At 31.2% G+C, this 25957-nt stretch overlaps 1 protein-coding gene across 3 annotated transcripts in view; it reads right to left on the reverse strand.

The window, feature by feature from the left end:
* LOC115880880 (chromatin assembly factor 1 subunit A-like) overlaps positions 1–24595 on the reverse strand; it is a 42846-nt gene extending 18251 nt beyond the window's left edge. Inside the window, exons 1-2 of one of the 3 annotated variants that reach the window (XM_030898203.1) lie at positions 24212–24595; positions 23461–23621 (exon numbers count right to left, since the gene is read on the reverse strand). In XM_030898203.1, coding sequence (XP_030754063.1) covers positions 23461–23621; positions 24212–24331 — 281 coding nt within the window. In that variant the 5' untranslated portion in view covers positions 24332–24595. The other 2 variants (XM_030898205.1, XM_030898204.1) reach the window with 2 other exon arrangements.
* Between the last annotated feature and the right edge of the window lie 1362 nt (positions 24596–25957).

Consider the following 25957-nt stretch of genomic DNA (forward strand, 5'->3'; position numbering starts at 1 on the left):
ATAAATAGCTGGAACATGCGGTCAGACAATATCTTGTTATTGGTGTGTTATTGTTTTAGGTTATAACGAGTGCGACACGAGCGATAGATAGGTTGCCTCTGTCGTAACGGTCGTTCCCTGACGACTCTGACGAGAAACACAACACTGTCTTTCGTTTCTCAAGTACACCTGAACTCTCCGTATCATAGCCGGGAATTTTTTTATTTTAATGAAGCTATAATTAAATTAAAAATATATCGTATTTAAAATTTTTTATATTTTATTAAGATTTAGGACAGGTTTTTTTTAAATAAAAGTTTAGAAAAAACGTCTTAAAATCCAAAAAGGCTAAAAATAATAAAATACACGTTATAGAAGAAAATTTATAATCGAAATTACGTAATTTTTGAAATTAATAATAAATTATTAATTTTAGTCAAACATTTACAACCCCTAATATTAATCAAAACAGGATCTATTCCACAGATATAATAGAATCGGCGACAGAGAGAGAGAGAAAAAATATATGATTGTTGTAATTTTTTTCTGGTTAGGTGATGTCTTATTATGTAAATTAGAGAAAACATAAATCAGTTCCATTAAAGCAAAGAAATATGCTAATGAGTCACCCTTGTTCCATTTGAAAAAATTGACATATGTATGATTAAAAATACGATTTGTACATCTTTTAACCGGCCTAGACAAGACACGAAACCTAGTAGACGATCAAAACTATTTTTCCAAGGCTCCTTGATTAAAACTTAGTGTTTTTAACAACACCATGCTGCTGAACCCTAGAAACTCACGTTTTGAAATCGAAAATCATTAGATTATTTACTTCCGAAGAAACCCGAAAAACGACTAATTTTTCCAATTTCGTAAACAATTTCGTCACAACACCATGGCACCCTGGGTTGAAATTTAAAATACGATTTATGTTTAAGCGACAATGTCAAAAGTTGACATATGATATGTCATTCTATTCAGAGTGTCATTTTTTATCGAATAAAGTAGCAATATACCGCGGGTGCCTTTAAAAATCAAAAGATGTAATCATTTCGGTGAAACAGGAAGAGACCAAAAACAATTGAATACGTCAATAAATCCTAATTTATGTCATATACCTACTAACATACAAATCTGTTTTTTTTATCTGAAAAAATAAAAAAGTCATAGGGGTGAGCCACTTTTCGAGACGACCCGGTATATTACAAAATATTGTTTCATAATGTAATATTATTTTAAAATTCTTGTATGTTATTTTAGATTCTGAAGATAATTTTAGAATAAACCGGAATATATTTTTAATAAAAACATTATTAAGTATTAACAGGGTTATAATTATGATTTTGTTACAATGTAAGTAAGTAAATAATGTAATGTAAGAGAAAAAATTCAGATTTTACATTTTACTAAAATATTATCTAAATAAGCGCCTTTCTACAACAACGCCACTGACTCCTAATGGGTAAATTCAGAGTTGCCTACCGGTCGAAAGTCGTTTCAAGACTTAAATGGATTATTTAAGTCAAATTTCTTGCAAATTTGGCACTGACGAACCATATTTTATAGTTCTTGAACAGAAAAAGTCAATAAAATAAACACTTAAGGACTACAAGCTAAGAAAATGCGTTAATACAGCCGGGGACATAGCGGCAAGAAAGCTTTACCGCACACGTGCGACGCGTACTACAAGGTAATAAATGAATGAATAGGCTCCCTCGCCTCTAATCGGTGTTGTCATATTGTAAAGAACTTATCCTTTTTAAACAGTTATCCGACTTATAATTTAGTAATATAAGGACTATTTAATACATCTATGGAATATTAAAACCTACTTTATTAAAATGTAGTATTAATATCTCAATATATGTGTATAACAAGAAAAAAATATTGATAATATTAAAGACGTGACAACATAGGCTGGATGAGGAAGGCTCGGTCGACTGTACACAGAAGTAAATATGTGTACAAAATAGATTGTTTGACCGCGTTGAGATCAAGGGCGTAGATAGGGGGGGGGGGTACTGGGGGACAGTACCCCCCCCCTGACGCTTGACGAGATACGAGAATTGAAATAGTCATTGACTATGAAAGGATTTTTTTAAATTAAAATCCGACATATAAGAACACTTTGTATGCTTTTAATTATGTTGATTTATCGTTTATAATATGTTCGACCTAATTAAAAGCACACAAAGTGTTCTTATTGGCCAGGACAGATTAGTGGGGTTAATTCTAATCAATATCCATAAAGATATTGAAATAAATGTTGATGCTGTTATTGATAGGTTTTCCAAACAGCGTACTAGAAAACTTGATTTTGTTTTGTAGTTTTATTTATAGTTTATAGTTTTTATAGTTTTTTTGATAGTTGAGTCCAGTGAGTTTTTTTTTATAGTTTATAGAAAATTAACTAATAAACGTCGTTGTTTCATTTTTGTTTATGTTATTTACAAATCTATATTTTAATTTTTGTGTTGTTTTTATATCTTTTTGAAGACAAAAAAATCGCCGTCGTTTTAATTCGACAAAAAAATTCCGACGGTGATTTTTTTGCGACTTAATCATAGTACCACCCCCATAGCATACACCTATCTACGCCCCTGGTTGAGATGTAAATAATGTAGTCTATATTTTATTTTAAGTCTATGGTATAAACGGTGTCTCATATTATAAGAATGCACTCTAAAAATATTTCCCAAATCAAAAGAGATTGACGAGATACGAATACGATTAAATTAGAGAAAAGTTGCTGAAAGAAAAAACTTGTTGAAAGAAAAAACTTGCTGAACCCTAGAAACTCACGTTTTGAAATCGAAAATCATTAGATTATTTACTTCCGAAGAAACCCGAAAAACGCCTAATTTTTCCAATTTCGTAAACATTTTTACAAACTTTGTATTCGTCTGTATTTAAAAAATAAGAGCTGATAATATGTTTCTAAGAAACAAATCGTCTAATTAAAAATCTATTTCACCAATTTTTGATGCGTCTATTTGATGCGCCAATGCGTCGATACGATGGGTCATTCGGTTTTTAGGTATGTCGGTTTTTGAACCACCCATGAAAAGAAATATCACGAACACAATGGACGAATTTTCAAACGAACTAACGACTCGCATCGACGAATCGCATCATACACACTATACGTGCATGGACGCATCAAATCGATGGATCAGCGCATGGTGGACATAATGTTTGCCTGTATTTTATACCAATTAAACTTTTAGTTACGTAATCGAGAACTGAGACAGTTTTTGAAATTTGAATATACCGCGTGGAAATTGAAAATCGGACAATTTGGTGAAGGAATCTTAGTTTGTTGTGTGTTATAAGTTAGTAATTGTGTATAAAGTGAGAAAAATAAATTCGTTAAGTATTTTATCGTGAGTTTAAATTAGTGGACCCACGGAATCCGTAACAATATTTATTTCCTGACATGCCATTCGTTTTGACACTTTAGTTTTGTATTACGAGTTTTTGGTTTAAATAAATAGTGTTGTGTTATTTTAAGCTTAAAAATGTTTACTAGCAGACCTTGCAGTCGAACATCGTTCTTTTTAGAACCTCTTTTAGTGCGAAGTATACAAGATAGCTTAATAGTCGTAAAAAACTCATTGCAACTTTATTCGAATAACGGGAAAGCGGTAGTAATGGCCCTTTATGTCCGTTAAGTGCTGATAAGGAGGTGAGTTTTGTTGATGTAATTAATAACTGTTTATATATTTATAATTAATTTATTTTTGTTTCCTAAAATATTTTGATTAAAAGAAAATATATAAAAGTGGGCAACGCTGTGCCGGTCAAGCTTAATCACGTGACTAAAAGTTATGTGGTATGAACTGTAGTTTTTTTTAACCAACATTGTATTTTGATAATGTTCATATAGAAAATCGATATTTATTCATTAATTTCAAGTTTAACTTATTTTTATTAATAAATCTTTAAAATTTTTAGAAAACAGGCACAATAATATCTATTAAGTTATATTTTCTTTCTTGAAATTTATTTTTATTAACTAAATAAATAACAGTGGCGAAAGCTTTGACACTTAGTGATTTCCGTAAACTTTTCGTTTCGTTAAAGGAATGCTTATTTGTTTTTACTGCCCACGCCGCACGTATGTACAAAGTATCGAGAATTGTAACATTGTAAGGTCTTTCAAGGCCGTCAACCGATCGACATGGTTAATCCGCGTTTTGTAACCGAAAGTTAAGCGGCAAAGATAAACCTTTTAAACTGACAAAACAAGGCCGAGTTCTGTTGTCGTCCGTTCCTAAGAACCTTTAGTTTAACAAAAATGTACAGGTTTCAATTAATTACAATATAAATTATATCAAAAAGGTAATCGTATCTATCAGCTTCCCAATACAATACACCAGCCGCAGCCGTCAAAGTAATCAAAAATGCAATTATTTTAAATAAATTTAAGTAATGAATAAAACAAAACTGGGCTAAATTCGAATTAATAGAAAAAATAATTTTAATTATTTCAACAGTTTTTATTTCAATTCTTCTTCGTTATTTTTACAATCCTTTTTTTATCTTTAATTTTCATTATTTATTTTTTTTTTCTTATCCATTCTTTTTTCAAAATTTATTATTTATTAAATGAATTGTTTCAATTAGCTTAAAAGTTTGTTCATTTAATTTCAATGTAAGCATTCAGAATGTAAAAATTAGTGGTAGACATTTTCAATTAGTAGAAAAAGTTATCAAAGTTTTAACTTCTCTTCTAATTATACTTCAAAATTTGTGAGAAATGTGATTTTAGCTTTTGATTATCTTCCGTCAAGAAAAATTGTGGTTAACAATGAAAAGTTAATTGTTTTATATGCTAAATATTAGGCTTTCTCTATGGATACAACTGATTACCGCAAGCTATTGTTAGGCATAAAGTGTAATTGAAAGCACTAATTTATTACACTAATTGCGAGGTTCTGAATGAGGCTTAATTAGTTATTGGATTAATTTTTTGAAAACTATTTCAAAAATTTTTTGAAAAACAAATTGGAATATTTTAATTTTTAATTAAAAATCATATCTTGATAATATGGCAACACTGGATGGATCCAGTGGTTCTTAAAATTTAAACAAAAATGTACTATTTTAAATTTTAAGTAAAATAACTGGATAATTTTGAACTTTTGAAAAACGGCAAAAAAAGTGTTTCTCTTAACGAAATCTACCATATTTTGCACTTATTTAAGGGCCATCCGGCATCCCCATAATTTTAATAATTATTTCAACTATTTTTATTTCTGTTGTTCTTTGTTGCTTTCACCCTGTATTAAGCACCGTTCTGTTGAATACAACAGCGTACTGAAAAAGTTCTGCATCAAATTTCTATTCTGAAATTGTCATACTAATATTTTTAACAAAATATAATATACAATAATACCGCATATTTTAAAAATATTTTTGTCAATATACAATGTGATTGAAACATATTATTTCACAGCTCTAGTTCTATGTTCTTAAATGGAGTGCTATATATTATTAGATCCATTATTTCTGTGGTATTTTACTTGAACACAAAGAATAGGTCTCAAATTATCAGCTTCAAATTATTAATACAAAAGCAACTTTATTTGTAAAACAATACATAATAGCCACAACCAGAACGGGGTGAAAGTAAATGTTTAACAAAATTATCGTTTACTGAAATAAAGTTAATTATTATTATTTGAACTAAAACGTTGGTGTTAATTATTAATTTTTCACTACATTCAAAGTATTTTTGATTTTTGATCATTCGGTGTAATAAAAAAATAATACGTATTTTATTTAATTTTCGAGATTTTTAGTTTTTCTAAAATTTTAGAAATAATTGATATGATACATGAAATTAATTTTCTCCATATCATGATAGGTTAAGTATAAGTTATATTCAAACAACTATATTTCACTACACATCACCAATTTTTTTGTTACATTAATTCTTATTTCCCAAGAAACTGAAATTTTACCCACTATTTGATAACCCTAAACAAACAAAAAGTTGAATTTTCTCAAAAAAAATTAACTATACTAATAATAATTCGTGAAATAAACAAATTACAATATGTAAAACGTTGGTATGATGATTAATGAACAGTTTTAGTTTAAATTATATGAGAAGTTCTCATTTTGCATGGTTTCACATTTCACAAATATAACAATTAACATTAATTAAAACTGCAAAAACAAAATACCACAATTCTATTAATTTATTATCATTGCAAAATGAGAAAAAAAATAAAAGACAAAATTTTAAGAAAAATAATCTCAAGAAAATAACACAATAACAAAATGATAAAGTAGTAAAATGAAATACACTAACTAAAGTAACTAAATTTACCACAGACTTAAAATATTTTATTTTAAGTCTATGAAATTTACTCTATTTTTTAATAAACGAGATTCGAAATACATTTATATTATCAATAATTTGAAAAACAAAATATGGAATTAATATGAAAAAAACTTTTATATAAATATGTTTATAACAAAAACTATTTTATTCTTCGGGCAGAAAAAATGTAAGGTTGACAATTAAATAATTATATATCGCATCATACATATCTTCATATCAATCTAAATGACAGTTAACAGTGGTTGAGTCATATAGTTTTTTGCATTTAGTTCAGTTCATATTAAACATGAGTTATTATTGCCTTGACTGGACACCTGTCGATGACCTGCTTAATTGTTCTTTGTTAAAGAGAACGATTAAACGTGACTTGATTATCAATATCAATATTTATCATTAATTATTCTTATTAATCATATTAAATGCATTATAGGTACTAAATCTAAAACTAAACTTTTAATTTAGAAAATATATATTTTATGTTGTAGTTTTAACGTTTCATACTCAGCTGTCACTGTCAAAAACATCAGTGTTCAAATGTTAAGTATTATTTTAAGAATTTTAGGACCTAACGAAAAAGATAAATATATAATGACAGTTTTTTTTACAGAAATATAGCCAATTTATTAATACATATTTTAAATTACTAATTTCAATAATGTCAAATACCTGAGTGGTATTAGTTTAATAAAGAAAATGGTAATTATTAATTTGATTAATTAAATATTTTTAGAGAAAAAATAAATATAATATAGAATTAATAAAAAAAGTGTACAAAAAAACAGACAAAAATATTAAAACCGTCTAATTTACATTTGCAATGCTCCTCAAAAAGGCAATACTTTTTTTTAATCAATAACCGAAAAATATTTTATGCATATGGAATCAATTCACCATGCCCTATAAAAAAATAACTTTTGTATACGTCATGTTTCAGCAGTCACGGTGAAAAAAAAAATTAAGCCCTGTCTACACATAATTAAGTAACATGCAAAACGTAAGGCAAAACGTTATATCTAAACGGGAATATCTTTCCCAAAAATTTTCAAATATTAGTACTTTTTAAAGTTTCTCACTCTTAAAATCGCAAAATCGAACTGTGAACACCTTCTCTGTGCGATACTTTCTGATATTTTGTATTTTTATTTTGTCGTTATAAAGGTAGCATCAGACACAGCTACTTTTGTTGCGCAGTTTTTATGCAGCAGCTGCCTAAAAAAGTTGCAGGTCGACACTACATGCTTTGCATATGTTCACACCAAATCGCTACTTTTGTAACATATTTTGGTAGCCTTGGAGGGGCAGCATTCAACAGTACACCACCCACAGCTCAAGATATCGTGTGTGTACCTTTTGGGAGAGCAAACCGGATTTGGAACTTTTCATTTTTGAACGTTCTTTCGAATATTGTGCACGCAACGTGTGAATTTCCTTTTTTATGTCTTCATCGGGCAGTAATTGAGAAGAAATTTCCGAAATAGCGGCTCGTCTTTTCTTTTGGTTGTGATAGAATGGAGACTTTTTACGTACCATTAAACACTCCCTTGCTTCTACCTCTTCTATTAAACATTTTCCTTGTTCTCTGTTCCAAAACGCTTGTTTTAACTTCGACGACATCGCAATTTGACGGTTAATTCTTTACTAAATACCTACATATAAATCCTGGAGTTAACTGAAAAAAAGTGTATACATTTCGGGCATACCAACAGAATACTGCACCGATGTCCGCAGTAAAAGTTTCAACTGATTAGTAATCTTTTGCTGCACTTGCAACCTTCCTCAACAACTGTTCACACACGGCTATTTCTTAAACTGCGCGCAACAAAAAAGTAGCCTACGCAACGCTGCGATAGCAACGTTGCAGGTTGCCTAGGTATTCACACTTGCAGCAGATCAAGTTGCGCAGTTTTTTAATGTGCTGCGCAACAAAAGTAGCTATGTCTGATACTACCTTAAAGTAATTAAAGGTTACCACATAAAATATGTCTAAATTATTTTTATTGATATGTATTATGTTGAATATCAACTCGATTATTTAAAAAAAAATCCTATTGTGAACTTTTTGGGGATCATTGTAAAATTATCAGAAAAATCTAAATATACTCATATACAGGGTGTTTCAAAAAAATAGTAGAAAATTTTAAGGGGTGAATTCAAGAGAAAAGTAAAGTATAGTTTGGCATACTAACGTTAGGACAAAGGGTGATGTTGCGATATACAAAGATGACGGAAAAACAATAATTTTATTTTTGATTTTAATGATTAAAAGCAATGACCTAATGAAATTATACACACTATCTGCATATTTTTTCATTTTTTTTAAATGAATGAAAGAGGTTAAGACTATCCAAATCATTATTATTATAAACAAAATTTAAAGAAGAACATACGCAATGACATGGAAAAATAAATTTGAATAACCTGATTTAGTTAGAAACTTCTTTACTTCTTGTACGTTGTTAAATAAAACTTACTGATGTAAAATTAAAAAATAAAATGTAAATTATTACGTGACGGGAAAGAGAATTTTTTTTAGAAAATAATCTAGTATACAGCGGCATACCTTTTTTAGATCGTTTTAAAATTGCTCTTATTTGACATTGCTCAATTAATTCAAATATAACAGTTCGCGATTTTTTAAAGAACGATTTTATTTATAAGTAATTTGAAACATTTTTGTGAATCAATTATAATTATTTTTAAAGCAGTAACTAGATTCACTCACTTACTAATATCGCTATTAAAAATAGGGGTTGATGGTAGAAAAGTGGAAATTTAGGGTTGTATGACATGTATTTTTAAAACACCATAAAAAAAATTGTCCAAAAAATAAAATAAAAAATTTGGGGTGGACACCCTTATCACAATTATACCCTTATTTATTAATTACACCCTTATCACTTAGGGGTATGAAAAATAGATAACAACCTATTCTCAAACCTACTGAATATACAGATAAAATTTCATCAAAATCGGTTAACCCGGTTCGGAGGAGTATGGTACTAAAACTGTCACACTATAAGAGTTGACTTTTAACAACAAGCTACCAGCTACCCTTTATTTTTGAAAAGAAATCGCCCTTAAATCTTTCATATTTGTTTTGAAACACCATGTTGTTTTGGTTTGGCCTAAAAACATCAAAATAGCGGGAATCCAACAAAACAAAAACAACTTTAAAAATATACGCTATATAAAACTAAATATATACATACGTATATCATCGATATATCAAATAGACAATATTGGAAAAAGCACCCTAAAAACTATCGCAACACATTATTCTCATCCTGTCACAGTTCTTCTACCCTTAGACACTCTCCTCACACACATCCCTCATCACTCAGACACAATATTACAAGTAGCGCGCCAAAGTAACTATAGCAACGACAATAAACATTCTCCTCCTGCTGGGGAGAAGCAAGCGCGCGCTCGCTGTGCCAAGACGACCGATAAAGTACGACTGACAGTGACGGTACCGACCACTATCTCAAGACCTGCAACGAAGCAGCGAGCAGTACGCAGCAGGGAGACATGGGGCTGGTTCGCGGTTCTCAGGGTGAACGAGACGACGACCACGACGGGGTTCGACGGCGAAGGAAGGACACTCTCGCTAGACGGCGGCAAAGGTCGTACGCGGTAGGTAGGTACTGAGTCATTGCGCGTTAAAGCTGTGGTATGTAAACTCCTTTGCACAGATACCACAGCTTATTCATTAGACAGCCAGTCGATTTTGCTAGTTTTGACAACTACTGTTCTTGTACAGGGTATGTCAAATTGGACGCTTTTAAAGTAAAACACTCTTTTCGGCCTTTTCTATAGGAATTTTTCCTATACGAAAACTAATATCGGTGTCTGGAGCTCAATTTTTATCAAAAACATGATGGTGAAAACCGCACATTGGTATCTCTTACCGTTTCGGAGTTACGGGGTGTTTTTCAAAAATGTACATTTTTAACTACTGTTGCACAAGACAAGAATTCTTGTCTTGAAAACCTCTCAATTTCTTCTCTTGTCTTGAAATTCAAGACAAGAAATTTTCACAGTCTTGTCTTGCAGATTACTTGAAAGGCAAAGTCTTGTCTTGTCTTGCAAGACTCTTGAATTGAAATTTCTTGTCTTGAAAAAATTTACATTCTAACAAAAATGTAATAATATTTCTATATTTTATTTCATAGAAAGTGTCGTATACAAAATGTAATACGGAAAAATGAACAACAACGATGCTAATTTTAGCAAAAAAAATCTTAACGGACCGCAATCTTAACGGACCTCAACTCGCCCATTTGACGAAACAGGAGCCATTACCAAATAAAAGCTGAATAAGAATAAGTAAGGTTAAGTTCGATTTATGGGTTTTGGGTTATTATTTCGTACCTAACCATGTGCGTTCATTTTTTAGTTCTAGTTGTTAATTCTTGTTAGTTTACTATGTTCTATTTTGGTTGCCCGTTTGTTATTTTTATTTTTTATGGTATTAATTTATTTTTTTTATTATGGAAGATTGGATGGAAAAGTTTGGATACAGGGTGTACGGAAAGGTCATGCTAGAGAGTACTATTTGCGCTATTTGATACTAATTTTTGTTCGCGGAGCAATTTGGTGCATGAAAAGTAGTACTAAATAGCGCAAATAGTGCACTCTAGCATGACCTTTCCGTAGACCCTGTGTCCAAACTTTTCCAACCAATCTTACATAATGTTTTATATACTATTCCAATATAAATTTGTGTATAATACCAATTACCTATGTTTTCATTCTCAACTCTAAAACACTGGCTATGATAGAAAAAAATGAACACTGGTCAATATTAATGCCGGGTTTATACAACATTTGCATAAGTCGTAATCATAACCACAGGTCGTCTTGGCAATTTTAATGGCTATGATTATGATTACGACTATGGAAATGTTGTATAAACCCGGCATAACTTGCGCTAAGACCTAATTATCACTTAAAGAAATGTATCATTTCTAACTTTAAAGAAATCTTGAATTCAAGAAATCTTGCAAGACTCTTGAAATGTCTTGCATATTAAAGTCTTGTCTTGTCTTGAAATTCACTGTATCAGTTTTCATCTATCTCCTATAGAAACAGGTGTTTCCCTTTAAAAGCGTCCAATTTGGCCCACCCTGTACACAGAGCGGTAGAGCACCAGTCTCGGTAGTTATTATAAACGGAACTTAAATGGAGCTTTATTAAAATAGACAAAACAAAGTAACAATGATATTTAGTTAGTAAAAATAAATACAATTCTTGTTGCAAAAAAAAATATAGAAACCACGGAAATATACCTAACTTTTAGATATTGACGTTCTGCTTAGTATAAATAAAATATGATAAAGTGTATAAAGTCTAATAATTTTAGATTGGGCTTTTAAATTTTTCGAGATTTTCAGGATCCCGATCTCGAAAAATTCCGATTTAGAAATAGACAGATTTGAATTAAATTATTACCTAACTGAGATTGTTAACTGTTAATTAGGTTATTGTTAGATTATTAGTTATGTTCATTTATTTTATTTATGTTCATTAAGTGTACAAATTTGGAAAGACATACTGTGGTAGATTTGCGTCCTTATTTATTATTTGCAGGTCTAGGACCAGAAAAGGGATTGTGACGGGGCTGAAGCTCGGAATGTAGTTGGGGTCTTAGAGATTTCATGATATTTTGATGATGTTTCGTGCACTATGAAACTCCATCATCAATGTCGAAAAAATCGTCCGATTTAAATGAAATTTGGTAAGTCGATAGACAAAGGCCAACTCGACCGTGTACGACAGTGTCACTGTGACGGTTTTGACGCAACAAACGTCAAGAGTTGCGAGCAACGGTGTACACGGTCCCACCCTGCAAAGTTTGATACGACGTTTCGTTTACATCTTCATCAGGATGGGACTAAGGATTTGACATTGAAGAAAACTTTGGGTCGATTTCGGCATAATTGGGGACGGGTTACATGTTGACGTCCTTTACGTTTCAAACCGATCGATGCCTCTAAATGGGCAAAATCATCAGGATTTTCCTTAATTATGGGTCGATTTGAACTAAATTCGGCACATGATTAGAGGTACCCGAATGGAGTCCTCAGACGGACAGACGGTTATTATAATAACGAATTTTGTGAAAGCGAATCAAATTATTTATTCATTTATTACTTTTTCAACATTTCAAACTACACTTTTTAAAACATTCAAATCCTTCAATTTAATAGCTGTTAGTAAGAAGTTTTACTTCAGTACACACAACTTTTTTCTTGAATTTCTTCGATATTTTAAGTTAGATAAGTTGCTACGTCTAATTAGTGGCATTTTGAAGAACCAAAATTCAATTGAAAATGAAAAATTGACTCCCTAATTAGTGGCATTTTGAAGAACCAAAATTCAATTGAAAATGAAAAATTGACTCCCTTAGTGTTTCTGTATAACGTATGTATGCCACATGTTACTACCATATTAATATCATTTTATAACAGTAACTAATGTATTTTACACGTTAATTGATGAAATTTTCTTAAAATATTCGAAAACCTACGAAGATATTCAGCTTATCCGACTATTAAGGTGGTCAGAGCCATTTATCATGACAATTAATGTATTTCTGCAGCAATATAGCCGCAACGATCGCTCGTAGGTGACGATGCATTTACAATCCGGCCAGATTGCAAGAGAAGAATCGGCGTGGGTGGGTTCTGCGATGCACAAGGCGGACAGACCACGATCGTTTTTCTATGCGCCGGCCGTGTCAACGAAAGTACGGATTGCGTAATTGTTATTTAATTGAAACAAAGATACGTAGGCAGCGACAGCAGTTGGTCAAGCGCAAGAAACAGGAAGAACTATCTAACGGCCAACGTGCAACGTAATATACGAACCAATAAAAACAAAAGGGTATTTCAAAAAACTTCGACGTTAAAAAGCAGGTTTCTCGAGCTGAACATAAATGACTTAGGGCACCTTCAGACAAATAATATGAATAAATCTTATGAATCAACAGTCAGTGTCATGTATCCTCTCTTTCGACAAACTATATTATTCTAGGCAAGTACTACTTTGTCTGACTGAAAAATATAGAAAAAAAATTGGCGCCGGGAGGCACGTATAGCCGCCCATACTAAAATATATTAATAAAAAGTTGGTAGGCAGTTCTTTTAGTTTCAAAGTAAAGGAATTTTTCCAACTTTTTTTTATCTCAAAAACTGGGACTTTGACTGATTTTGATGTTATTACAAATTTTGTTGCAAATATTATTCCTAATCTTAAATTGAAAACCGCGTTTCGCTAGCTACTGTAATTTTGGAGGTAGGATTTTTTAAAATTTTTAACCCCCTCCCATACACCCTTACCAACCCCCCACCCCCACCAAAAGCTAATGGCCAGATTCTTGGGTGCCACAGTATTTTTGTACCAAATTTGGTTAAAATCGTTTTAGCGGTTTTAGAGTTATCGTGTTACAGACGGATAGACAGTCGGACAGACAGACAAACAGACAGACAACATGAAAATATTTTGTATTTAGGTCATTTATGACCCAAATAACTCATTTTGAGTGAAATTAAAAAAACTTTTTTTTGCCGATCTTAATAGCCTATCATCCATACCTATTGGTATGGTCTGCTAATAAAATTTTCTATATACTTCCCCGCCAATAAAACACCAAAATGTTTAAAATTTTCAATTCGTCTTTAAGACATTCAAAACAAAATGTTACTTTAAATGATTAATTAGTACCACAAAACCAGAGCCAACTAATCAAAACAAAAATACGGTAAAGAAAAGGATGTTATTTATTTGACATAAATACGCAACCACGAAAATTTTATTTACAAACTATTATTAGCCTATTGAGTATGGGGTACAGGGTGGCCAACGCCAATAATACGGGATTGACACGTCAAACAAAACTACTGTCAAAAATGGAGGCGATTCCGCCTAGAATTCATATATATATATATACAGGGTGGCGCACCTCATTCGCCTCGGTTGATTATATGAAAACGGAAAGATGTAGAAACAAAATATTTTGTGGGTAAGGTGGGGAGGCAATGTGCACAATTTAAAATTATTTTGAAATATACTGGGTGTTTCAGAACTAAGATCCATACCAAAGTTATATTTTTTCTTATGGAACACCCGATATTTTATTTCATTTTTAGATTCTTGGGCCGAAAAACAGGTATTTATTATTAGGGTTAAATATGTTTAAAATCTTTGGTTTTTGAGATACTTAAAGATACTTAAATTTGCATGCTACAATAGAATAGACTATTAACATCCAGTACATTACTTTTCAGAATTAATTCTTGTGCTGAGTTTAAAGGTAGAGAAATAAACATTACAGAAAAATGTTATTGCTTCCTTAAATTTATACAGGGGTATCAAAAATTGCTGATCTGTTTTAAGGAATTATTTTACATAAAAACTTTGTTATTTCAAATACAACACCCTGTATTTTTTATAATAAATCGAAGCAGATTCAAATGCTCTTTCAATCTATATTAGGGTTTCCTACACCTATTTAGCTCAGATTTTGAATAAAGAGCAATTTTTCAATAAAATGGCAACCAAGAGAACTAGTGTCATAAAATATTTTGTTTCTACATCTTTCCGTTTTCGTATAATCAACCGAGGCGAATGAGGTGCGCCACCCTGTATACAGGGTGAGTCTTAAATAAGTGGAAATATTTTAAAGGGTAGTATATTTCAACCCCAAAACACGCCTATGAAGTTTTTTCGCGAAAAAATACTTGAAAATTTGAAATTTAAAAAAAATGGATTTTTTAAATTTTTAATTAAAAATCATAATATGAACATAGATAGTAGATTAAATTTACAAGAAACAGAACCCTGAAAAGATCCAGTGGTTCCCAAAATTTAAGCAAAAGCCCATTTTTTTCATTTTCAAAGTAAAATATCTCGGTTAATTTGGATTTATTTGAAAAACGGTAACAGGAAAATACGTTTCTTTTATCGAGATCTACCAGCCCTAAAAATATTTGTACTTATGTAAGATTCACCCTGTACAAATAATATTTAGACTCATTTCTTAGTCATTTTATTCATAGCATTCGCCATAAAATTTTAGACAAAAAATGTCAGCTTTCTTCATTTCCAAGCCAACTCTGGACTGAACTCAAATTTTAGAAAAAATAATAGTCCCTCGCTGGTTAACTAAGTTTTTAAAGAGATTAGATTATAATATAATTAAGTAGTAAATATTTATAAAGGCGATATTCCTTAAATAAACCAAAATAATTTATATGAAAAAAAAATTGAACGTTCCTTTTAAACTACTGAGCCACGCGTAATTTAGAACGCCCTCAGTATTAATATGTATAGCGCTATAAAAATCTCGACATACTTTAAAAGACAAGGAGCTAAAATAAAATCCAATGTCACGTGTACAACATATACGTTTGATTACCTTAGCGTAGAATGTCACGATATTATTTCAATGTCAGTGTCTATAAACTATTTAATTAAGCGGATCGAGAAAATAAGAGTGCGATACGAAATATATTAGTAATTTTGTAACATAAAAAATGACAAATAAAATTATTATTAGGAAACTGGCTATATGAAACTTTGTCTATGAGTTCATTCAAGACCAAAAATAACAGCTGGCTATTTGACAAGTTCTGTTGACTCCTATCCATTAGATAAAGAATAAAGAAGACTCGATAATTTAATAAGTTTATCGATAATTTGATTTGATTGTCACCTATTTTTATTTGATGTTATCGATACTTATTGCCTATAAAATAATTTTGAAATGTTCAATTAATATTCAGGATTTTAGAAACACAATATACACACAAAAGTGGCTCACCCCTATATCTGTTTTATTTTTTCAGATAAAACAACGAGATTTGGTGTGTTAGTATATGACATAAATTAGGATTGATTGGTGTATTCAATTGTTTTTGATCACTTCCTGTTTTACCGGAAATGACTACAACACACTACCCTCGGTATTTTTTACTTTATTCGATAGAAAATGACATTCTGAATAGAATGTCATATCATATGTTAACTTTTGACATTCTCGCTTAATAAAAAATTGTATTTTAAAATTCAATCTAGAGTGCCATGGCTATGTTAAAAACACTAATTCTTCATCAAGGAGCCTTGGAAAAGTAGATTTGATGGTTTAATGTTTTTGGTGTCTTGTCCTGGCCAGTTAGAAAATGCTCAAAGTGTATTTTTAATCATATCTCAATTTTTTCAAATAGAACGAGGGTGGCTCGTTAGCATATTTGGAAAAAGCATTTTTTTACGAATAATTTGATACCACACACTTGGTATTTCAAATCAAATTTGCGTTAGGAACCGCAAGTTATAATTTCAAATAAACCATATGCGAAAATGTCAAAAGTTGACATATGATGTTATTCTAATAAGAGTGACATTTTCTATCGAATAAAGTAAAAAAATCTCAGGGGTGCCATTTGAAAATCAAAAGTTGTAGTCATTTCCGGTGAAACCGGAAGTGACCGAAAACAATTGAATACGTCAATCAATCCTAATTTATGTCATATACTAACATACCAAATCTCGTTTTTTTAACTAAAAAAATAAAAAAGTTATAGGGGTGAGCTACTTTTGAGACGCACCCGGTATATATTGTAATTTTTTAATTTGCAAAAAATCACTGATTAATTAAAATTAGTTTAACGTCATGGATAATTTTAAACCAGAAAAGTCCTTAGAATAAGCTAAATTAATTTCAGCTTAATTTTTTTCGTATATCCTTGACGCAAACGTATTTATTTTCAGAACGGCGACTCAACGTCCAAAACATACAGGCCACCGGCCAATTACGAACATAAAAGATAGCAGTTACCACTGCAATTTTTTTTAACTTAATTTTTATCCATATTGATTGGAAGGAGTGTAAAAAAATCATTGCAATATCAATGTCTCAGTCATTGACAGAAACAGTACTGGGAGAATTGTCCACTCAGGAGCTTGAAACACCCTTAAAAGGAAAATTCCACACCTTCAACTTCCAGTGAATGATATACCAAGATTCTACAACTTTGATTTGAGAAACACCTCATTGTAGTATTAAGCAATAAAAAGGATTGGAAGAGAAAAATGTTTGCTCAGAAAGTAAAAGACAAAGCAGGAACACGGATAAGAGTATTTGGGAAGAAAACTAAATACTCCGAACCAATAGGCAACTACCTCAGCACCCTCCAGGCAGAAATCTACGCTATCGAAAGATGCATACAACTTATCTTAGATAGGAACTATCGGAAACAAGAAATAGCCATCTTATCCGGTAGTCAAACAGCATTAAAAGAGCGATCAACTGAGTAACCATCAATTCGAAGTTGGTCAAAGAATGCCCAGAGAAGCTGAACAAATTAGACAAAGATAATAAAGCCCTCATACTCTGGGTACCAGCCCACCAAGGGATAGAAGGCAATGAAAAAGCAAAGGATCTAGCTAGAAAAGAAGCAAAAACTCCACTAAATGGACTAGAACCTAGTCAAAAATTAGTATGAGTATATTTTCCTTGTCCAGCCTCTCAAATAGTGCCGTTCGGATTCGGCGATAAACTGTAGGTCCCGTGTACTTGTGAAACACTGATGACACACATCACAAGTACATGCGAGAGGCAGCCGACGCTCTGTATAGAGTATGGCACTGTAAGAAGAAGGCAATTTTGTGTATGAGTAAAGAGCGTCAAGCCAAATCCGAAATACGGATATATGTATACGTACTTATATGTTAAACAGATACCAGATCTAAAACAATAAAAATTAAATTCCTGTTATCCGATAAAAAAGTTCTTACAAACACGTGCAACGGAATTGGCGTATAAGAAAAACGTGACCTGAACGATAGGCCAACAATAAACGTTGCGCATATTAACTAATTATTATTAATTACTGTCGCGCGTTTACGACTTTACAGCGATTCTTACACGCACATTTAATCGAAATAGAAAATAAAAGATAATAAACATCGTGAATGATTGATAATAAAAATAGATTATGGATACATAAAAGCTGATGTTATATGATAGACAAGTAAATACGTGAACATAACTTTGGCTATAGTGTCCTAACAAATTAGTTATTGATTGAATATTACATTAAAGTCTTGAGGTATACTTAGTGTCCCACTACTTAGATTGATTTAATTTAGGAGAAATCTGAAAATTTTAAGACAGCTAAAGTCAGCTAGTAGCAATCATACAAAATTACTATTTTTGACGATGATCAATTAAAAAACCACTAATCAACGTCATAGAAGATCAATAGTTACTTAAAGCTGAAGAGACTGCCAATCGAGCCAGAATACGAACTCTCTAGATATATACAATATAAATAATAATTTTGATAGAATACCATTTGAGGGACCGAACAGTAGAACTCACTGTCAGAATTTCTTTAAAAATTTTAAAATACTGACTCTTCCTTCTTTATTAATTTTTGAATCCGTTTGCTTAATCCGCAAGCACATATCTGCTATTCCCGAAAGGCCATCTCATAACTATCCACTTAGGAATGCGGAGCACGATCTTTATCTGCCAACCCCGAGCTCAAAACTAGTTAAAGGTTCAATACTGTACAGAGTGGGTCAAATTCGACGCTTTTAAATGGAAACACTCTTTTCTATAGGAGATAGACAAAAACTAATATCGGTGTCTGGAGCTCAATTTTTGTCAAAAACATGATGGTGAAAACCGCATATCGATATCTGTTACCGTTTCGGAGTTACAGGGTATTTTTCAAAAATATGCATTTTTAACAAATCGCTGTAACTTTTTTGCTATGGAAAATTTTATATTTTTATGAACCATTTCCAAAGCACCTTTTACGTAGAATTTAATGGTTTAAGAATAATTTGTTTAAAATTAATAATTTAAGAATTATCAACAGAAAATTTGATTTTTTATATGGGACACCCTGTATATTTTTAATTTATTGAAAGGAATTTAAAATTACCTTTCCAAAAATATAACACACTTGATATTTTTTGCACGATTCCTCTTCGAGATATAGAGTATATAGAAATTCGCCCGCTTTAAATAAGTAGGCTTTGAACGGCATCGGCTGTAATGCAAAAAAATTCTAGCTGTGAGCATCAATTAAAACGAAAATAATATTTTGCTATGAGAGATGCAGAATTTTATAACAATTTAAAATATATTTAACCAACATCAACACATTTAAACTATATCTAATAACAATAAAAATAAATAGCAAACCAAGACATGAGATTTTGCTACAGGTGTTCGACATATCAACCGTCTTCTGTTATGGACAGATGGGGCAGTTTTTGAACATTTCTCGCGGGATTCATTAGCTCAGTGGGGGTGAAAAATACCCTCCCATAACTGCTAAGTATTTCTAATTATTTTCTCGACTATACGGAAGAATAAGGAACCTTTATTGTTCCGCAAATATATCCATAGGATTAGATCCATGGGCACTAAGTCGCCAATGGGATCTTAGATCCATGGGCCTCGACCGCCAATGGGATCTTGGTTAGCTATTCAATTATTCTTGAAATTGGCTGCAAAAATTTGCTGATAACTTCAGCGATCAGAGGTCGTGCATCGTCTTGCTGGAAAAATATGTTTTCGAGTTCCATTAAGGGCATATCATCAATTAGGGGTCCAAAGCCTACTAGTTAAAAGTGGCGAACTTCTAAAAATTCTGTACTTCGAAGGGGATTATAACAAAATATCAAGTGTGCTATATTTTTGGAAAGGTAATTTTAAATTCTTTTCAGTTAATTAAAAATATAGAGGGTGTCCCAAATAAAAAATCAATTTTTCTGTTGATAACTCTTAAATTACTAATTTTAAAAAAATTCTACTTAAACCGTTAAATTCTACGTTAAAAGGTGATTTGGAAATGTTTTCATAGAAATACAAAATTTTCCATAGTAAAAAAGTTACAGCGATTTGTTAAAAATGCACATTTTTGAAAAACACCCCGTAACTTCGAAACGGTAACAGATATTGATGAGCGGTTTTCACCATCATGTTTTTGATGAAAATTGAGCTCCAGACACCGATATTAGTTTTCGTCTATCTCCAATAGAAAAGGGTGTTTCCATTTAAAAGCGTCGAATTTGACCCACCCTGTACAATGCCAAAAAAATGTACAAAAATCTGTCTTTGAATATCAAGTCGCTTTCATTCTTTCCCGCATTTCGCAAAGCTCTGAAATCATACTTACTGGAGAGAGCCCTATATGCGGTAAACGACTTTTTTGTTGATGTTTAATCATGAACAATTTTGAATTTTAAAAATTTGGTCATCTCACACACTGGTCAAAGGTCAAGTATTTAATATTTTTATAACGCTTAAATTATAACTCTTTAAATAATTATATCTATTTACAATCGTCCTATTGTAAAATTTTAATGATACGCCTTTTTTATGTTCTGCAATTGTCCATGTATGTTTTATTTGTAATTTTAATGACTTAAATTTTTTTGCATTGTATGATTTGTATTGTATATTTTTGTATTTTTTTTGCTTTTGTTTGTTTTGTAAATGCTTTATTGATGAAGCTATTTTGGCGTTTTGCACAATAAAGCGTTATTTGTTGTTGTTGTTATTGAGGGTTGGAACCTTTGGTGTAATAACAGCAAAATAAAACACTAATTCACCACACTACACCAAAACACATATTAAAACTTTTTTTTAAGCAGGGTTGTAATTATCTGCCGATGATGCTAACATGGTTAGCGAATCGCATGTCCAGTGCAGAAGTAAAGTGTTTTGGTGTAGTGTGGTAAATTAGTGTTTTATTTTGCTAGATACCAACATCACAATTCACAATAGATCTGCGAAGGAAAATGCCAATAGCCAACTTCAGCATTATAACGATCAGTGTTAAAGGCTCTTGATCATATATAATATGATATTTTTAAATATACTAATAACGATATTTTCGGAAGAGACAGTTTAGAATACTTATTTTTAATGTGTCAAATATTTCGTTGCAGATAAATAACTAGTTGAAAGAAAACTGAAGTTTCGATATCATATTAATCTCCAAAGTGCATAGTACTTCAAAAGTCAAAAACCTCACCGAAACCGTTGTTCTTCGGCCGATACCTTCTTGCCAACTACGTGGGGGCCCCAAAGCGACGGCGCCCCCGCGTAGCACTCTGCCCACCGCCGCGCGTTGTCGCTTCTCGGCCTTGCCATCTACGGCGAACGCGCGGCGATCAGAGGAGGCCGTAAAGTGCATGGGTAGAGAACGCAACCCGTAGTAGTATTCAGATTTATGTGGATTCCGACGCAAACCCGTAAAATATCGTTAGGATGATGACAGTTTTCATTGAAAACCGAAGAAGGTCGATGCACACTCGATTTATTCTCGTTGCAGTTTCAATATGACCTGGGATTATCATAGCCACTAAAACATTATTCTTAAATTTATTTACTTTTTTTTATTCATCGTTAATTCAACATTATTGCTATGTTTTACCATAAAAATAGTCAGCTCTATCAATTGTATTAGTCAGTGGCGTAACAGTGCTTGTGAACTGTGCTAGTAAACATTCACAATTGTGTGTGGACTAAATTTGCAGAAACTTATTCAACATGGTACAGATTTTTCGTTTGGCCGCAAATTCAACTGCAGCCCTGAGAAAATTCATTAAATTCTTCCAATCTAAGCACCTAGGTTTAATAGTAAAAAAAAACATAAAAACCACATCATTTCAGGAAGTTTTTAAACATTTTTTCACTCTGCAACCATCAAGTGAAAACCTGTGCCAGTTACGGCGCCAGAGTAGTAGAAATAATTTAAATTATTTAATACATGGCAGAAGTAAATTCACTCTTACGCAGCAACAGTTTTAAAAACTCCTATTACCTATCAGTAATTTGCCAACACAACTGTTGCAAACCGGAAATGTCTTGGCATGTTCGTCGTGTTTTAACTGTGACAAAGACTCTGATGTATTACATGTATAAGCCATTTAATTTTATTAATGTAATAGATGTTTGAAATACTACAGTTTTTTCTTTTTTTATTTCACTTCCCTATTAAATTTGACGCCCAACAAGGGGCCATACTTGTAAAATAGAGAGTTTCTAAGAGTGATACGATAAAAAGAGTCACTTTTATCAAGTGAAGTAGTCAGAGATGTAACTGTGCTTGTAAATTGTGTAGTGAACATTCAGAAACATTTGTGTGCACAAAATTCCCAGAAATTTAATCAGAATAGTGTAAACTTTTTTGTTTCAATAAGTTTTTGAGCAGACAGTAGTAGAAAAAGAGTTAAATTATTTAACATAGTATTGGAATACAACTATTAAAAAAATACATTAGTATGAGTCATATTACTACTTTTTAGCCTTTTAATCTTTTAGTTTCAAATAAATAAATATTTTTTAATTAATCTATATTATGATTATTACCTACATAAATAATAAATAATAATCCAAAAGTAATTTAATGATTAGGCAAGCTGGTTTAAAATTTCAATAAGATAAAATCAACTACCAAACATTTGGTAAATCAGTAAATAGAACATTCACAATAAATGCACAAATTTAAACATTTTTGAACAATATAATTTGGCCACACATCATAATCCAGCTGTTACTTACTCATAGTATAAATGCATACTTTGATACGATTTAGCAAAACGTGATCAATAATTTGAATGTGCAGGAGAATTCTCAAACTTGGAATAAATCAGATATCTGTTTTTTTTTTCAGAAATATCTATGCCCAAACATGTCAGTTAGTATTTTAAGTTGTACTCTTTTTGATGTCACAAAATGTTATACAGCGTGTCTCAAATTTGAAATATGACACCACCAATTCTTTTAAATGGAAACCCTAATATTATTATCTATTCTTAAAAGTAATAATAAATTTATATTCTTCATCAAGAGATAAGAGACAAACATTATCATTACTCAATTATTATTAAAATGTCCATTTACTGACAGTACCCAAAAATGAACTGAAACTTGTTTTGAGCTTTCCTAATTACTTTGGCGGGAATTGAAAATACACGGCACAATTTAAAATACTAATCGAAGGACGTGTATGCTAACTTTATTAAAAGTTAGAGAATTATTATTATAATCAATAACATAGTATTGATATAATGCTATATTATAACTTGATGTTTACCTTAATGATCTTTTGTATAGTGGGCTTTCTATTCCCTCCAATCTCCTTCTTTTGCCGTCCTTCTCATTGGAAGTGTTTTTCTTCTGCTTGTTATAACTTCGCTCTCGTGAAACTGACCTTGATCTCGAACGAGAATGATGTCTTTTCCTTGTTCGTGGCATCTATAGAATCAAATATAAAATGTTATTAAAGTAACTGACTAACAAAAGCAATGAAACAGCTTTAAAGGACAGTGACATATGAGAAAAGTTAAGATCTATAATAAAAATATACTCAAACCTCTGAACATTTAAATCCATTATCAGTTTTAATTATTACTAAATGTTTAAGCACAGACATTTTGAAAATATATGATCATCTGATGGAAAAACCCCGTGAAGAGCTATTTTAGGTGGAGATGAAAAGTACGACTTTGAAAACAAGAAATTTTGAGTAGTTTCTAAGACCAGCTTACTTGGTTTTAGAGGACGCGTGTCGATGAAACAGTTGACTTTCAAGATTTTAAATACACTTTTAGAGAAATGTATAGACTGTAACAACTCGTTAAATGAACATATAAATAACCAACAAACGCGTTAGTTTAAGAAATTGCAAAAAAAGTTATTTTTCTAGTGTGACTTTTTGATCAGCCATGTTCTTTTGTTTATAGCAGCGCCACTAGGCAGGAGTAGGAAAATGTCAAATTAAATTTTTGGCGGTTTTATACATCAGATCATAAATGCTATACCCATGCTATACTAAAAATACTTACTTCGGCTTGCGTGTAATGTGTAAATTTACCCCAAATTAAATGAGCAAAACGAGAAATGCAATTCCAGGTCCTCTGCGTTGAGCCTTGAAAAACCTCAGTGGCTAAAGTGAAGCCAAACATCGATCCAACCTATTGGTTGGAGTTAAATGTCGTTGACTTTTGACACGATTTGAAAAACATGAAAGAAAAACTTTAAAATATCTGCCCGGAAAATAAATACCAATTGTTCAGTTCAATTAAGGGTCGAAAAATATACAAACACACGAAACACTTATGAAAAACAACAAATACTATCAATATTAAAATTATTGAAGGACAGAAAATTGGAGAACATTTGACATTTCTTCTTCTTCTCACAGGAATCCTACTTTACCGACGGGACACAGGGCACGTCAAATAGGAATGGGCCTCTGGAACTCTGGAATGGACTTAAAATAAAATAAATATACCTACAATTTGCCTTTTTAATTATCAAAATTCAATTTGGGTAAAGGTGTGGATCCGGTGGCTGACCTTGAAGCCCATATTTGCTGCATTTGATCATCGATACCACGCAAGCGCACATCGTCGATGTTGCCAAATGGCAGTTTATTTTCGAATTATTTTTAGTTAAAAACAAATGTTTTAATAATACAAAATCTATAATTAATTTTATAATTTCAGATTTATCTTGATATCAAAAATTAAGGTAAGAAGGATAATGAAGATTGTGAAATGAAAGTATTATGAATATATAAAAGTGTAATAATAATAACATTTATATATTTACATTAGAATTAAAAATTATCATTTACGGATTTTTTCTTAATGGTTTTAAACTTATTAGAATTATTTTATTTCTTTCAAGTTATTTAATTTCTAGTTATTTACAGGCAACAATAGTTTTGATTATATGTATTGATGTATTGAAGTACTACCATGACGAGTCTTATAGAACAATACACGTCAATGGGAGATAGAGGTAATATTTTACCTATAATGTTACTAATATAATATACTTTGATTATAATGTTTAATGTTTGTATCATAATTTCTTAAAAATATCAAGTTAGTGGATTAATAGCAATTTTAGACATATTTTATCGAAGAGTGTATTGATAAGACTAAATTAAACTTTATGTTTTATCTTTTTCTCTTTAGAAGGGAGATGGTTTGTGTCGTAGAATACATTACAGTATTTAATATCGTGTACTTTGATATTCTTTTCTTAATTTACTGTAATTTCTTGTTTCCTATAATGCCAAATCTTGACAATATGGTGAAGGTTGAGTTTTGATCTTATTAGTTTTATACCTGTGTTTATACAAGACCAAATTAAGACTTATTAGTTTGTGATTAATATTAAGATCTTTCTTGTAATATTTGAATGTCTTAATCTTAATACTATATTATGCTTTGTATGGAAAATAAATGTTAAAATATCTTAATTTTGCATATCCTATTCCATCCTTCCATTAGGAAAAATATAGTTTATAAATCATATATGCTAAGAAAATCACATAAATTAGTTTTAAGAATAGAGAAATCTTAAGGTAGCAGAAAAATTAATGCAATATATGTATAAGCAGAATTAAACAAAAGGTAACTGTTAATGTTGCTGAAGCTGATTCTACAATTTTAATTACGGAGGCTAAAATGCCTTTTAAGGCCTCCGTAGTTTTGATGGAATGTTAAAAAAATCTATTATGAACATGACATGGAGCTACAGCATTTAAAAATTTAAAAATAGGGAAAAACTTGGACATA

Source organism: Sitophilus oryzae, unplaced genomic scaffold (assembly GCF_002938485.1).
Source record: "Sitophilus oryzae breed Bouriz unplaced genomic scaffold, Soryzae_2.0 scaffold_165_pilon_pilon, whole genome shotgun sequence".
In the NCBI taxonomy this organism is placed as follows: domain Eukaryota; kingdom Metazoa; phylum Arthropoda; class Insecta; order Coleoptera; family Curculionidae; genus Sitophilus; species Sitophilus oryzae.